This window comes from Artemia franciscana, chromosome 4, assembly GCF_032884065.1.
Source record: "Artemia franciscana chromosome 4, ASM3288406v1, whole genome shotgun sequence".
Taxonomy (NCBI): domain Eukaryota; kingdom Metazoa; phylum Arthropoda; class Branchiopoda; order Anostraca; family Artemiidae; genus Artemia; species Artemia franciscana.
In genome coordinates this window covers 38,230,057-38,247,640 of record NC_088866.1, presented here as the reverse complement: position 1 = coordinate 38,247,640, position 17,584 = coordinate 38,230,057, and the positions used below count along the sequence as shown (strand labels likewise).

At 35.5% G+C, this 17,584-nt stretch overlaps 1 protein-coding gene across 2 annotated transcripts in view; it reads right to left on the bottom strand.

The window, feature by feature from the left end:
* LOC136026396 (GRAM domain-containing protein 4-like) overlaps window positions 1-17,584 on the bottom strand; it is a 107,000-nt gene that overhangs the window by 31,507 nt on the left and 57,909 nt on the right. For both annotated transcript variants that reach the window (XM_065702950.1, XM_065702951.1), the window contains exon 5: window positions 8,991-9,146. In XM_065702950.1, coding sequence (XP_065559022.1) covers window positions 8,991-9,146 — 156 coding nt within the window. The remainder of the gene's footprint in view (window positions 1-8,990; window positions 9,147-17,584) is intronic.

Below are 17,584 nucleotides of genomic sequence, written 5' to 3'. Positions count from 1 at the left end.
GTTATGCAAGTTACATTGATTTACACATCACTTCCCATTGATCAAACAGTTCGTGGTAACGAACTGTAGTAAGGAGCGACCCGGCTCAATAGTAACCAAAACTCTAAAAAATGGAATTTTGATACCAATAGCTACATCAAAAGAATCGCATTTTAATGCTGGTTTTAAATATATAAGTTTCATCAAGTTTAGTCTTACCCATCAAAAGTTACGAGCCTGAGAAAATTTGCGTTATTTTAGAAAATAGGGGGAAACGCCCCCTAAAAGTCATAGAATCTTAACGAAAATCACACCATCTGATTCAGCGTATCAGAGAACCCTACTGTAGAAGTTTCGAGCTCCTATCTACAAAAATGTGGAATTTTGCATTTTTTGCCAGAAGGCAGATCACGGATGCGTGTTTATTTGTTTTTTTGTTTTTTTGTTTTTTTGTTTTTTTTTTCTTTTCCCCAGGGGTGATCGTATCGACCCAGTTGTCCTAGAATGTTGCAAGAGGGCTCATTCTAACGGAAATGAAAAGTTCTAGTGCCCTTTTTAAGTGACCAAAAAAATTGGAGGGCACCTAGGCCCCCTCCCACGCTAATTATTTTCCCAAAGTCAACGGATCAAAATTCTGAGATAGCCATTTTATTCAGCGGAGTCAAAAAACCTTATAACTATGTCTTTGGGGACGACTTACTCCCCCACAGTCCCCGTGGGAGGGGCAACAAGTTACAAACTTTGACCTGTGCTTACATATAGTAATGGTTATTGGGAAGTATACAGGCGTTTTCAGGAGGATTTTTTTGGTTTGGGGGAGGGGTTGAGAAGAGGGGGATATGCTGGGGGAACTTTCCTTCGAGAATTTGTAATGGGAGAAGAAAATTTCCATGAAGGGAGAGCAGGATTTACTAGCATTATTAAAAAAAAAACAATTAAAAAATAAAAGTGAAAAAGCTTTTTCAGCTGGAAGTAAGGAACAGCAATAAAACTTAAAACAAACAGAAATTATTACCCATATGAGGGGCTCACCTCCTTCTAATACCTCGCTCTTTACGCTAAAGTATTTTCGGTAATTTCAACTACTTATTCTACGGCTTTTGTGATTCAGGGGGTCATTCTTAATGAATTGGGATAAAATTTAAGCTTTCGTGTAAAGAGCGAGGTACTGACGATGGGGCGAATCCCCTCATATATGTAATAAAAACATGAGAATACAAAAGTTCTTTACGTAAGCTAATTTATAAGTTACGTAAATCTTTTACCAATAAAAAGATTCGTAAAAAATTAAAAGTTCTAGTTGCCTTTTTAATTAACCAAAAAATCGGGGGGCAACTAGGCTTCGTCCCCCGCTCTTTTTTTCTCAAAATCATTCGATCAAAATTATGAGAAAGCCATTGAGCCAAAAAAAAAATATGCAAATTTCGTTTTGATCATTCCTCTGCGGAGAGCCAAAATCAAAACATGCATTGATTCAAAAACGTTCAGAAATTAAATAAAAAAAACAAGTTTTTTCAACTGAAAGTAAGGAGTGACATCAAAACTTAAAACGCACAGAAATTACTTCGTATATGAAAGAGGCTGCTTCCTCATCAACGCTTCGCTCTTTACGCTAAAGTTTTTTACTGTTTTAGAAAGAAGAATTGAGAGAAAGAGTCAAACTTTAGCGTAAAGAGCGGGGCGTTGATGAGGAAGCAGCCTCTTTCATATACGAAGTAATTTCTGTGCGTTTTAAGTTTTGATGTCACTCCTTACTTTCAGTTGAAAAAACTTGTTTTTTTTATTTAATTACATATAGGATTTATCATCGGGAAAGGAGAGAAGTCTGATCCTGGGTTTCCAAAAATGGTGAAGGTATTAAAGTGTACCTTCAGAAACTTTTGAGGGGATGTTTGACTAAATCAAAAGACACAACCTGTATTAAGGCTATCAAAAGGGCGTATCTGGAATATCATAGGAACGGCTAACGGTATTAACTTAAAATCCTCAGGACGGCTTATACCGTTCCGACTATTTGCAGCCGAGAATGTTTACGACTGCAAATGCTTGTGACTGGGACTGCCTATGACTACTGCTCCTTGAGTCTGAGACTGTAACTCCTTGCGACTATCATTACAACAGCCACTGCGAATGATGCACTCCTCCGATTGTGACTACGACTTCTTTTGTTAGTTCTAACGCTACTACTTCTACTACTACTACTACTACAACTACTACTCCTGTTACTGCTTCTACTATTACTACTGCTACTACTGCTACTACAACAACCCAAAGGTTTCTTTTTTTGTTCTGCACGCTGTTGGTAGGCAAAGCTCAATATCTTACAAACTAAACTTTGAATTTGAAAATTGGAAAGATGCGAGGGAAGTTTTCCGACACGATGAAAAGAAAAAATACTATACTGATTCCATGCAAAGGGCAAGTATATTTGTGGCCACATGCACTCAGAAGAGATTACAAGCGTTGATAAGCTTTTCGATAGAGGATACGTGCTTCAAGTCAATGAAAGCACCAGCTTCTTCAAAGTGCAATCGAAAATTTGACTCTCTAGTGAGTATGTTTGTAATCGAGTATGCCTTTTCCCTGACTTTGTCATTAAATCTCTACTTGCAGAGAAAAATTTTAACCTGACACCGTAAAGTATGCAGTAATTGTAAAATGAAGCTAAAAGAGTGCAGAAATGAGTCAGATGTCAGATTTACACAACATTCCAGCCGTCTCTGTTGAGGAATACTTCAGGAGGTCCTCTCCTCGAAACTATTTAATCCTCTTTGAGCTTTTCCTTTAACTGTTTAATCTATTTAATCCTCTCCTCGAAAACACTATTTAGACTTTTGTAACGAGCCATTCTAGAAGAAAGTGAGAATCAAAATAATTCTCGAATTACCAATCTTACGCAATTTTACGATCTTGAGGCTTGAGAGGCTATTCTGTTGCAAACAAAATTGAATGAAAAAGAAAAAAAAATCGATGCCATTGAAACTTTGCAGCTTCTCAATGCTGACTTCTTACCCATGGTAAATGCATCACTTTGTACTTTATCAGCAATCCCAGTCTCAAGTTTTACGCTTGAAATGTCACTTTCTTCGTTGAAACTGTTAAAGACCTACTTGAGAATCACAACTGAATTTGAAATTGGTCTGACAATTGCATGCACACATGAACGGATCCAGGCCACTAATGAAGCAGTACTCGACGAAATTTCTAAGAAGTTATGATTTTTTTGATTCAACGTTTAGTTTGTAAAAAAAAAAAAAATACCTAGAAACTACCCTTTCCCAATTTGTTGCACATTGAAATTACATGCAAAATTCAAGCTTCTTCTACTTTTGAATATGGCGTAGAGTCCAAATAATACCTCTGTTGAGCAAAAGACATTCGTTGAGCAATACACACACATTAAGCCCAGGCAGGTTGTCTCTGCCCACACTAAAAATAGTCTGGCTGCAACCCTGATAAACTACTGGTACTATCACTACTATTACTGCAACTACTACTACTAAGGCTAAGGTTATAAGTGTGAAACTTTCAGGAAATGTGGAAGAGGACATTGAAAAAAAATCAAAACACACTATGTGCATCCAGGTTACCAAAAAGCAGTATCATCAGTAGTTCAGGAGATGGCTAGGGTATTAAGTTTAAACTTTCAGCGCATATTCAGGGGAATATTGAACTAAGCCAAAGACACTATATGGTTACAAAAACTGCTGCTACAACAACTACTACTACTACTTCTATTACTGCTTCTATTACTGCAACTGCTACTAGTACTGCTACTCATACTGCTACTGCTAATTATAAAGCTAAATGTAGTAACGTGAAACTTATGTGAAATTCGGGGGGGGGGGGAGTTGAAATAAATTAAAACACTATATTGCTGAAGGTTTTCAAAAGATTGCAACATAAATATTTCAGGACGGCTTACAACGATAGCTTGAAACTTTTAGAACATGTTGTCCTACTTCCAGAGCTTCAATTATTACTTGACTTTGTTTTCGGTCTTAGATTTAATGTTGACAGGAAAAGTAATGTTGACAGGTTAGGTGACTGGTGGAAGGTAAATAAAAATTTAAAAGTATGAATCTGATGATGTATGTTGTCTTTTACAGCTCCCCCTTCCCTACCCCCCCACGAGCAGCAATATGCTAACTAAGCGTGCATAATATAGCCAAAAATTGACAATACTATTTGATAAAGGGGTGCTGACAAGGCTGTTAGAAAATCATAATATATACACCCTTTGTTTGGGTTTGTTTTGTATATTTTTGATCTAACAGGAGGGTATTGACATCAGAAGACTGTATTAAGTACAGAAGGCCGCTGATGGATTTACGAGTGTTACCCTAGGTTTAAACAAAAAATTGCTTTGCTACGCATTATTCGTGATTTATATCAATGAGGGGTTTTAATTACTATAATTTTCACACACGATTTTTACTTCATCCGAGACTTTACCCTTAACACTCTTCTATGATTGACGCTGTTCATTAGAAAAAAAACAAGCAAATATTTGCAAAACACTAATTTTTGTGTCTAAATGAATTAGGAAAAATTGCAGTTTTGCCTAATAAAATTTGATTTTTTCCAGCTTAATTAAATATTCCACCAAGTAACTAAAACTCACCAATTAATTTGTCAAGATTATCAAAAATTGCTCCTGTGTCCATCGAGAATTACAAGTTTTAAATTAATCAGACTGCATTTCATGTAACTCAAAATTGAATTTTACCCCCTAATTGTGACGAGCATTTTGGAATATTCAAATATAAGCCAAGTATTAATTCAGCACAGTGAGATTTAATTAAATTCAGTTTTATAAAGATTAATGCTGCCCATCTTAAATGATTGCCTCTTAAAGTCTACGTGCAGACATTTAACGACTTTTGGATAGTTCTTTTGGGTCTTCAAAAATTTAAGGCATGGGGCTCGTAATTATTGAACAAAGCAGAAAAATATAGAAATGTTCTTTGTTTTAGTGCTTTAAAGCTTGAAAAGAGTTCGTATTTATTTTTATTATGCTCTGAATGTTAGACGCTTGCAAGCAATAAAGTTTATTACATACTTCACAGCAAAGATGATATTTTGTTTCAGCGAAAAAAATTTTACACGAACTAAGGAAGAGGTTAAGGTTGAAAACAAAAACGTCGAATCGTTTGGATAAAAAATATAAACAAAAATTCACATGGATGTTACATAGATTTATTAACTGTATAGATAGTGTCAAACATAAAAAAAAACACAAGTAGACCTAACGAATCTTCTTCTTACCTTATACTGTCTTTCGGTCTGTAGGGGGAGGTTGATAATATGGGAAACGCATAGCTTCTCAATAAGTCAATGATAGCCTCTGATTGGTGCACTAACGGACATCTAGCTCCTTTATTTAATTGGGGTAACGTGATTTGGAATTAAATACTCGAACAAATTTTATTCCCCCTTCTAATAACATATTTTAGTTTTCTGGTAAAGCTATGGTATAAAAAACTACATTTTCTTCGATGAAGGTATTACCAAATAAATAAACCGTATTACAACAATTTTAAGTAGTCTCGGGATGCAAGCAAGGAGAGACTTGTGTTAATAGCAACCAAAACTGTAAAAGGATTTCTGACAACAGCATTCAACTTAAAACAATATGGTTTTTCATGCCACTGCCATTTATATAAAATTCACTAAGTTTAAAACTGCTAACCAAAGTAAACCCCCTGAAAAAATTTACCAAATTGCAAAGAAAAGGGGAAAACACCCCCAAGAAGGAGAGGGATATTGGTGAAAAAAACTTTAAATTCAGCATATCGGAGGCCGTGTGAATAGTTTTGCATCTATGGAAAATACGAAATTTTATATTTTTCTGAGAAAGTAAATCATGGACACGTATTTATTTGTTTCCAGGGCCGATCCCATCGAAACAGGGATCCTAGAATACTGGCCAAGGGCTCAACTGAAAGTAAATCGAAAGTTCTAGCGCATTTCTTAAATAACAGCATAGAACACGCCGCAGGAAAGTATTATTGTCTGCCATTTCGTGGAGCAAAACAATAATTGTGGCCCTAAAGCTCCAATATGCAGTTCAAAGAAAATTATGAAACTAACAATCGATTCAAAATTATAGACACACTATATGTTTCAGCTTATCAGCTTGTGAAGTCGTAAATCCATACTCTGGCGCATCTGTTCCTAGAGCTACACACAGTCTATACAAAAAAAAACAGTCAATGTAAAAAATTATTTTTTAGTTTCATTTAACTGATTATTTTCAAATAAGATTTAATGAAATTTGGTTAAAGTGTTGTGTAGTCTTGCGTCAGCAACAGGAGAGGATGGTCGATGGACCTTACTTTGAGTGGAGGGAGAGGCGTCTGAAGCCTCAAAAGGCTTATTTTAGACCCAAAACATTTAACGTATATTGAGTATTCAGATAAATAGAGAAAAGTAGGGCGGAAATATCATCATTTCCACCTTGTCTCTCTACATTCTGAGGTTTATTTTTCGATTAAGCCTGTAATAGGGATGATATAGCCTATTGTGAAAGCCTGACTATAATTTCAGGATTATTTCAGTTATAACATAGAAGATTACATACCTAAAAGGAAGGGGAAGGGTAGGGGGCTCCGCTTTTTTAGAGGCATCCCCTTGATATCTATAGAAATGATGAAATAACAGTTCTTTTTTTAAATTTGATTGCCCCCTCCCCTCCGAAAAGATTTAAAAAAATGCACTTTTTGGGAATGATCATTATTCAGGGAATATCTAAGCATTATTTTTACAAATGTGAAACTGACATAGCAAAAACAGAATTTGAGTAGGGGTAGAGGAGTGCAGCCCTCCTCAAATTTAGAGAGTCCTTGATCAGACAAATTTTAATGAAAAAATAGTGCTTGTCAATCAGAACCAGAATTCCAATAAAAAGAAAGCTTCGGCCACAGTATTTGTTTCAACAAAATCCATTATGCATGGCTATTTTCAGCTTGTAAAGTTTCTTCATTTAAATCTCCTCATCAATAGCTGTTAGTGCATGAAACTTTGCATGGTTTTGTAAAAGAGGCTGAAGCAATCCCAAAAGTAAAACATTTTGATGCAAATTATAGTGCTTTCAAAATCTATGAAAATCCCAAAGCTACTATCCCAAAGTAAAACTTTGCACCACGTTTACTTTCAAAATTACTCAAGTTTTGAACCGTGTTTATGAGAATATTGGTGAAGCGAGAAGTTTTAGTTCCCTACCACACTTGCTTACTGGATGTTAAAGTCACTGGACGTGAGAAGAAGCTTGTGATTGGGTATTTACAGAGTTAATCAAGATAAACTCTTCATCGAAATCAAACAGCTCACGGTATTCATCATCGAAGAACTAAAATGTCTTCCCATTGCATATATTACAAGCCGATTTTTTTACTCTAAACAAGATTAAAAGGCGTCACAATAGTTTGTACAAGTATATTTTATGTGCAGTGTTTTGCGCTGCTATGCATATAACGTTCAATTGCAGTCAACAGAGGTGATGAAGTTGATAGAGCCCTTGAATCTATCTTTTAACAAGATTGTTATAGGAAAATTCACACAGATCGAGGTGGTGATTTGTTAATCCACATACAAAAAAAGGTTTTATTAAAATATAATTTAATACTGTATCACATGTCATAGTCCAATAAAGGTGACATTGACTGAACTATCTACAAAAATGCGAAAAAAAGCAAATTCGACCTGCATAGTGCCAAAATACTACGAAGCACAAATTTGAAAGGGTGTTGTGGTAGCCTACGATTCTCAGAATCCATACTGACACTCGATAGAAGGTCTATTTATAATTTTATATGTAGTCTATACAAGAGTATACCATTATTATAGGTCGTATATCAGAGGAAAAAGGGACAAAGGAGGCTACCCCGACGTGGCCAATTCACGAAAAGAAATTAAATTCAAATATTTTTTTAAATGAAAGTAAAGAGCGATACTGATACTTCTACATACAGAAATGATTCTATATATGGGGAGGCTCCTCCCCCTCCCCTTTCTTAACCTCCCACTCTACACCGTTAGATTTGATTTGTTTCTTTTGCGCTTCAATAGCAAATGCTGTAAAAGAATAGTAATGAGTATGACATAAAGTCTAACTATCTCAAGAATGGAGGGGGTTCTTGATGCACATTTACTTTTAACAATAAGACTTTCACTTGAAATGTTGTGAAAGTCTGACGGTAAATATAAGACTTCCAAATACTGGCTTTCTACATTAGTCACACTTAAATTTTTTCAGAAAACTTCAGCCTACGAAGTGGAATTTGAGGAAAGAAATACCCTACAATTTGTATTCGTTTTACTTTCTAATATTGCATTTTACTTTTAGCTGGAAAAAATCATATTTTTAAGGATTGAATGGGCCTCTTATCAAATTGCTTACTTGATTGCTAGCCAATTAAATCTAAGAAAGAACTTGATTTAGTTTCAAAGATGAGATTTGGTTGTTTTTTTTCTTAAATCGTCATTGCCAATGGACAATCCTGATTGTTATGGGACTGTTATTTGCACACAGGAAAAAAAATGAAAGTATGATATGGCTACTTTTTTAGCTTAAGTTTAAGGCATAATTTGACTTGTGTATATTTAGTGGGTGGAGGGAAAAGGGTTAGAGCATAAGCGTAAAAACAGAAAAGCCATTGAAAGTATTAGAATTTATGCTACATTTATGAAAAAATTGATCTATGAGGGTTGTAGACTTCGGTAAGGAAGTCGGTTTTGCGTTCGAAAAAATGCACACAATAGGTGTATTGAATGAAAAAAAATATTATTTCAAAAATAATTGAATGAAAAAAATCCCTCCATTTCTCCATGTCTATTTGATGAGACAGTGAATCTGTCTAGGAGGTAAATTTACAATAAAAAATAAGTCTATCATATAAGAAAGCTCTGAGGCACCACTCAGCTGTCCACTCCTGTAATGATAATGTTCAATTCCACTATATCTATTCTAGGAAAAATATATTGGCAGTAAAGCTAATAGAAATACTTACTTCTTTATTTTTTCTAATGTATCACAAATCGAGCCAAGTGCATTCTGAACTTTTCTTGCGATGTTGATAATAACAGTAACTTTATCAGTAACTTTTTGACTCTTATCCCGATCCTTCTCCTCATAAGTCTGACTGTAGCTTTTTTGACATAATTTCCTAAACATAGAGAATATTTTGAGGTAGATGCTTATAAGCTCTAATTTAACATAAAACAATATCAAATCCCATAAAAAGCATAATTGACCGAAAAATCATTATTATTGCCTTGTCAGCTTTACAGTTGCTTGACAGACAAAATTATGGCATAAAAAATGTAAAAGAATTCCGTAATTTATTTAATAGGTAATAGTCAAAAATAAATAGTTTACTTTTAATTAAAAAATACTGAAAAGCTTGTTAATAGTTATAAGCAATGTGGATTCGACAGGTAGAGTGTCCCCTGACTACTATCCAGACTTTCCAGATTGTTATAAGATGTAACAAGACTGTTTTTCAATCAATTAGGAAAATCCCACTACATGTTTCCATCTTATTGGAATTCCAGGAAAAATCTATAGTATTTATGCCTACTATGAAGTATTAAGTGAGTAGTGGTGGCCCAATTACTCTGGCCGCAGCCTTATCCCTTCCAATCTTGGTCCCGGCATATTTTTTTAACTTCATCAAGACGCAGGTACACATTATGTAATAGGAGTTGCTTGTTACGTAATAAGAGACGTTTTTCTATTGTCATTATGTTAATTCTTTAAAACCTAAGGATGTAGAAAAAAAACCCAGGGTCCACCATTCAAGTGGGACCTCCAGTTGTAAATATTGTTCTTAGTCTAATATTTACATGTTTTTTTATGGTTTACACCCTGGCATTTACTATTTTCTTTGTTGGTAAGAGACAAAGGGGTTCTGGTTATGTATTGATTTTCAACAAGAACACAGGTCAGCTGCTATTATGGTCTAGACATCTATTGATTTTCCAGTTTGAACAAGATATTCCCGTTATGGAACAATCAGTATTATGCAAGAGAATTTTATTCTCGTAGCAGGTAATCAGCAATGGAGAAGAAACAGAACACAGAAGAAGGTGGACCGGGGGGTTTAAGTGCGGGGATGAACCCTATTAATGCAGTTCCCCCCATTTTTGATCTAGACGCGTTTATGGTCGATCTCGGCCTCGACAAAGACTCTGAATAGGTAGATAATGAGCTACCACCCAGTGAAGCCGAGAAAGGGCCCACTCCACTCACTGACCTTGAAGAAGGGGGGAGCTGGACAAAGTGAAGGTGGTTCTCCCCATGCATTGCCTGAATTTCATTTATGCGATTCTACTTTGCGCAATCTTAATGTTTTTAGAGCTGAGTTTGGGGACGACTTCAACACTCTTATAGGTGGTAGCATTCATTCGGATCCAATTGATATAGTCAACTCATATGCAAGCGAAGATTCGAGCATTACATACAAAGGGAGATGCAGATACTTTATCCAGAATTACAGAATTATGAGGATGTTTTTCAGAATGGGTGGGCAGTATTTTCAATCAAGTAAATAATTACAATAACAAGAATGCGGTTAAGTCGAATTATTTATAGAAAGATTAGAATTAAAAGCAACAAATTTAAAAAGAAATTCGTTTTAAGAGGAGGGGAAGTCTAAAATTTGAAATATACTTCAGATTTGAGGAGTTGTCAAGGTGTTCTACAAATTCATTTTGAGACGGGTTTATAGTGCTTCAAGTTCTTTTTGCAGCTCATAAACCTTCCAAAAGGATGTCAGTAAGAGACTATTGGACGATTTAGCAATAAAGGTGGGTGGAGAGAGGGCAGAGTTCCTTAAAATAGATTTTAACTGTTAAAGATGCAATATCCTGTAACACATAAGGGGATAAACATTTTTGAGAGGGATAATAAACGTTTCAAGATTGGTGTTCAAATTTTACAATATGATATGAAATTGGAGGAGGTTATCTTAAAGATAAAAGGGGTAACATATTCAGTGAGGATTCCACCCATTGAATTGGTAAAATGTTGGGTATGACTTCTCTGCGAGCATGCCAAAGATCCCAACTCAAATGGAAATGTCTGAGCAACTACAGATATCAGTAGGGTTTTAAGTGACGGTCAAAAGGTGCGTTAGGGTACTTGCTTTTATTGTCTAATGTGTCTTTCTAGATTTTGTACCAAATTAAAATTAAAGCCTCACCGGAGGCCCTCTAAGCTTCTTGAGTACGGCTTCGGGTGACAATGGCATCTTGCGCTTCAAAAATTTCCAGAATTCACTCTTACAGAGTGACAAGATGGCTCAGATATCGAAGGTTAAAATCACTGACGTGTACGATCCATTGAATTCGAATCTTGTTAAAGATCATGAAGCCATTGCAATCTCTTATGCCCATGCGCAGAGAAATGCTAGTAATACGATGCGATTTTTAGAGGTATTTGAGACACTGGGTGGAGAAGATTGTGTAGGGATGGCTATGGTTGTACTTAATAAAAGTACCAATACGTCAATTTCATGGCTGTGCACTACAAATTACCCAATTACTTTCATCAGAGGTGGGGTTGGCAATTAAAAATAAATAAATTTGTTAGTTATGTAAGAGAAAATTCGTTGAGTGTAGTGGGTAAGCGTCAGTTTGCGACCACGACCCTTTAAGTAATCCTATATAATCGGGGGGGGGGGCGGGGGGGAAGGCCCAAAAATCATGTAATTTGAATCTTAAGCAGCAATACTTTCTACCGGTTTACATTCAAAATTCCAACTATGATTTGAAATCTATGTTACCAGCGTTAGCAAGTTTGCAGAAAGGTGAGGTTGTAGATGACGCATGGATAGATGGTTCTTTTTCATATTTATCTAATACACATCATATTCATCATACCCAAATCATCCAAGAAGCGGCTGCTTTTAGAATTCAAATGAAAATCAATTGAAAATGGTAACACATACTTGAACAAAATCCATTTGTTAGATTCGTCTAATTCTGTCCCAAATTATTAAGCAATTAATTCAAGTGCAAAAAAGTGACAATTTTAATAGTTTCCCTCTCCTATAACAGTGCTTCCCAGATGGTGAAATTTTAAGATTTATTAACGTTTAAGGAAATATGCCAGTATGAGTAGTAAAGCTCTGCCTCGAGGCTACGTAAGGAAAAACTACCAACCATCGAAGCATTTTATAATTCACTTCATGATCGTTAATACACTACTGTCAACTATGAATATGCTAAAAAAGTTTGGGCAAAAGGAGTTTGTAAGACAGGGGAGGATTATTGTAAAATGTAACTGGCAAGTGATAATTTGGCGTTTTTGGATATTGTATGTGAAAATACGGACTAACTTTGCAAGGAATTAGGGTGGGATTAGGGGTGTCATTTTTCAACTCCTCATCTGGTGATGGATTTAATTCTTGATTTCAGTAAAGAAAAAAGAGGGTTGATCACCGACGTGGATAAGCATTTATTTGTAGAGGAATCCATTTGGAAGGGTAAGTTTTCCCCGGGGATCGTACTCCGGGAACCCACCCGACTGAACAAAGCACCGGTGGAAAGTCGGATGTGGTTTTTCTGGATATGAACTCCCTTTATCCGTCGAAAATATTTCACTACTGTTTTCCGTGTGGGAGTTACAAATGGCTAGATAATCCTTGCGATCCAAATTTTTTCGACATTGTCACTGTTGAGGTGAATGGTACACATGGATGGTTTTTTGAAATTGATGGTGAAATATGAGTGGAACTTCATGACTCGGTAAAGGATTTTTTCCGTGCATAAACAGACCGGTGTCCAAGGAATCACTGAGTCTCTTTGATAAATCTTTGGTAGATGATGGGGCTATGCATTCGAAGCAGAATATTGCTGTACACCACGTTGTGCAGTTGTTGTTAGCCAGTGGTTTTAAGGTCACAAAGATTCAAAGAGCAAATTAGTTCAGAAGCTATATATGAAGACATTCATTGACAAAATTGTCAGTAAACGCTCTGAGGCAAAACAAAGGTTGAAAAAGAAAGCTCATTTTAAATCCAGCCTTCAGTAAGATGTGCGAGAGTTTGCGCCACAGGAGTCATTGTGACGTTGTAACCGACCCAAAAGAATGTGCTCGTATCATTACCAATAACGAATTTCACATCGTTCACGATCATAGACTCCAATACGGTCCTTTTACATAGAAAAAAGAAGCGTAGTATGGAATAAAATATTGCCGATGGCAATGCCATATTAGAAATTTAAAAAAAGCTCAAACGGTCGGGGAAGGGACAGTTTCAAGTTTATTACGGGGATACAGACTCACTTTTGTTAAAAGTTAAAACTGGAAATTTATTAGAAGATTTGGAAAATGGTGAGCACATTAGCTCTCGAATAAACTACACTAACCGAGACAAGTCCATTTATCCAGAGCTAGTGAAGCGCCAGGCCCCAAATAAATTATTATTTGGAAATCTGAAATGGGGAACAGCTTGCTTTTCCACGGTGTGCTTGCAGGTCTGAAGGTGTACTGTGTGCATGCGCACAACGGTGAAATTAAAAAAGTCTACAAGGGGCTTCCTACACACTATGTAAAGGAAACTTTCCGCAGGAGTATTTATTGAAATTAAGTAAAAAATAATTTAGCTCCAAGGACGAAAGGCATGGAGATTCGCACTTTCAAGTTGGAAAACTACATAGTTATAGTTGAGAAAAATGCCATGTCAGCCATATCAGACAAAATCTCTGTATGCGTGGAAGGTGTGAATGTACTATAACACGGCCATTACTTAACTTAAGATCGAGATTAATGTGTTAAACATAGACATTGTTTCGGTTTGGAGAAAACTCAATAGTTGGTGGAAGAAAGGTCCGATCAGTCTCCAACTCAGCAGTGTGTTTTTTGAAGTGTTTTTGTAGTTTTATTCTGTATGTCTTGCGCAAAACGGAATTGTTGTTGCATTGAAAAGTGTTTAATATTATACTATTCTTTGTTTCTTTAAGACCACCAGCCTGGCCAAAGGCACCCTCTCTTTAGGCTATAACCCCGTCCCCAGGCTTTGACTGTCACATTGGCCACCACACCTTCCAGGGGTTTGGGTTGGGAGGCACCCCTATCTTTCCTAAGCGTTTTTGATGTTTTGGTGTTTTAAGCGCCTATTTAAATATCTTTTAAGTGCTTTAAAAAAAGTGTTTTCAATGTTGTTTAATACTAATTATGTAAATATGTTTTAAAAATATTTGTAGTACATTTATTATCATTAAAGAAATCACATATTTAATTCTGTGTTTTTGAACCTAGATGCATTCATCAAACATATTCAACAGATTGAGAATAGGTTCATATAGTTGTATTTTGACAGTGAAAAGAGTAATTTGTATTAATTTAACCTCCTTTCTGATCATTTATTTTCGGACCATCAGTGTCAAAATTCCGAAATTATGAAACCACCAAAACAAGAAGGAGATTTATCTAAATCCTTAGCAAGTGTTGTAGACTTATTACCTCAATCATGATCAGTGTAAAAGACTCTTCACCTATCTTGCTGAAAATTAACAAGAACAAATTGATGACAAAAAGAATAAAGTTAGAAACAACGGCAAGATATTCGATCTAGTTGATTTGGTATCATATTTGATTAAAAATTGTAAAATATTTGAATTACTTGATAAGCTTTTAAAGTCATCAAAGTTCCCAAAAAGTCTTATTGGGAATAAACATGTTTTAAATCGATAAAAGGAGTATGGTTAAATATCAAAAGATGATTTTAAGTCATTTTCGGAAATCTAGCACGCCGAGGGGGGGGAGTGATGATTTAAAAGATACCAAGCAAAGGCGTCTTAATATCAGTGCATTACCTGTTAGTATGCAAAAGGTTAGTGGACACTTCATACTGTGTTTACGTTCAAAATGGCTCAAGTTTTGAAACATGATTATCAGAATATTGGTCAAGCGGGAAGTTTTAGTTCCCCACCGCGCTTGATCGACGTGAAAAGAAGCTAGTGACAGAGTATTTACAAAGTGAATCAAGTTACACTCTCCATCGAAATCCTAGAGCTCCTGGTATTCATCATCGAAAAACTAAAGCCTGTCCCGGTCGTCATTTGTGTCCCGGTCTGTAATTTCTCTTTGAGTGTTTTTTCTTTTTAGTTTTTTTTAGTTTTTTACCTTTTTTCTTTTTTCAGTTTTCTTTTTCTTCTTTATTTTTCAGCGTCACTATGAAATACATATCGCCGAACCTTTGTTTTTTAACTAAAATCTGGTGGGCATTGATGACCTTATCCAAGTCAAAATCCCAAACCCAATCATCATCGCTATCATATTCAGTTTTGATATGTTTTGACTCTCGCTGTCCAGGTCGATTTTCATCTAACTGCGCGGTTTTGCGTTCTTTAGCCGCAAGCCTGTTTTCTTGCTGTTCTTCTGATTCCTCGGCACGCTTTCTTTTCTTACTTTCTCTATCAGCCGCAAGTTTTTTGGCATAGACTCTTTGAGCAGCTTCCTCGGCTGTTGCCATTGTAGGTTCTTCAGTCATTTTACAATTAAACATTTTTCCGTCCACGATCTTCTTAAAATTAAAAATTTGTCTTTGAACGATTTTCTTAAATACTTTTAATGACGTTATTGTCATAACAAACATGACGACAACTAACTTCATGACGACACGATGACATGACGTCACTCGACAGACCCACAGACAAACAACTTATTTTTATATATATAGATATAACAATGCTCTATCATGGTCATAGTCTATTAATGGCAGAAATGGTTGAACGTTTTATAAGGACTATTCGACTTTAATATCGAGATATTGTAAATTGAAGAATACTGGTGTCTTCATTTGTAATTTCGATTAAACCATGTTGATTTATAATAAACGGCCTCATTGATCCCTGTCCCATCTTATTTCTCTAGAGTATTTTACGGTGAAAATACACTTGACATTTTTCTTAAACAATATTCTGATGAAGGAAGGCAAGAGAAAAATAAGAAATTCAATATTGGTGATACAGTTTGAATCAATCGAACGAGTAATATTTTTGTAAAGCGGAATTACTTGTGGTCCCCTAAGCTTTTTAAAGTGTCAAAAGTCATAGACACTAAACCTCTAGCTGATAGTCTACGTTCCATGAAAGATGAAGAGATTTTAAGCGGTTTTTACAAACGTAAATTACAAAAAGTTAAAGACAATGGAATGTATTACATTGCGTTTTGTGAAAAAACCACCTAGTGAGAAAAAATGGCAATCTGACCTTTATTAAGGAATGATAAGTATTATTTTGGTTCATTTTAGAAGAAAAAGTTTACTGCGAAAATACATTTATGATAATTTTGAAAAAGAGCCTGAAACTCCTAGAAAATTGTGTCAGATAAAAATAAGAGTTGCAATAAATAGGGTCAGTATGGTCAATAGCCACGTATAGTGTAATTAGAGTCCCCTACCTGGAACAACAAGGAAACTTCCTTTTTTGCATGGGTAGCACTAATGTGTCCTTTTTTCTTTTCTTTCGTTACTAGGGCTGCTATGTCACCATAACACCGTATAGAGATTTTTAATGGCTCATTCAAACGAAATTTAAAATTTCTAGTCCCCTGTTTAAGTGACCAAAAAGATTGGAGGCAGCTAGCCACCCTCCCAAAAAGTTCTCCTTCCTCTGAAGTCACCTGATCAAAATTTTGAGATAACTATTTTTTGAGATAATCATAATTTTGAGATAACCATAGTTGAAAAGCTCAATAACCATACTTTTGTGGTGATGTAGCCCCCCATAATCCTTGGGAAAAGGGCTGTAAGTTATGCAATTATGGTTCTACAAATTCAATGTAGGCCCATAATTGAATCATGTATTGAATCAGGATATCAAGGGTTCAATTCCTTATTGGGCTTTTTTTATTCCAGAAGAAATTTTGCAAGGAGGAAGGGGAATTCGTTATAGATCAAATAAAAAAAATCAACTAGAAGTAAGGAGTAACATTAAAACTTAGAACGAACAGAAATCATTCTGTATATGAGGGGAGGGGGGCTTCTACTTTCCTCCAGAAAAAAATAAAATAGATCATTGCAGTGTTTGTTCTAAATTAAATTTAAATTAAAACGGACAAAGATTAATTTTTAAGAAATCTTTTTTCTGAGGGATGTAAAGAGCGAAGCTGAAACTTAGAACGAACAAAAATTATTACTTCACAGCTTATCTTACATAAATCGATAAAACTAGTGCAAATAAACCAACTGATAATATCTCCCTACATTTGTATGATTGTAGAAACTAGCCAAAGGTGAGTATAAAAACAAGAATATTGATTTTTAAGAATCAAAAGTGAGTACGTAGCCAGACTACAAAAAAGCTAATTTATTATATTTATGGTGCATGGGCAACATGAGGTATTGCCGCAACCTTTGTTTGGCTTCGCCGACTAAAATGTTGCGTAAGCAACACTTCGGTTTTGTTTCCTCACTTTGATTAAACGCTGAAGTTGTTAACCTGTAAGGATCTTAAAACAAATACTAGGTACACCAACTTGCAAAAGTTGCGAACCCCTCAGTTTAACTAGCAAAAGCTGCAAACCCCTCATCGCTGAAGAAGATTGTAGCCTAACAGCCGAATATTACTCACAAGTCCCCTACATGTCTTCCCA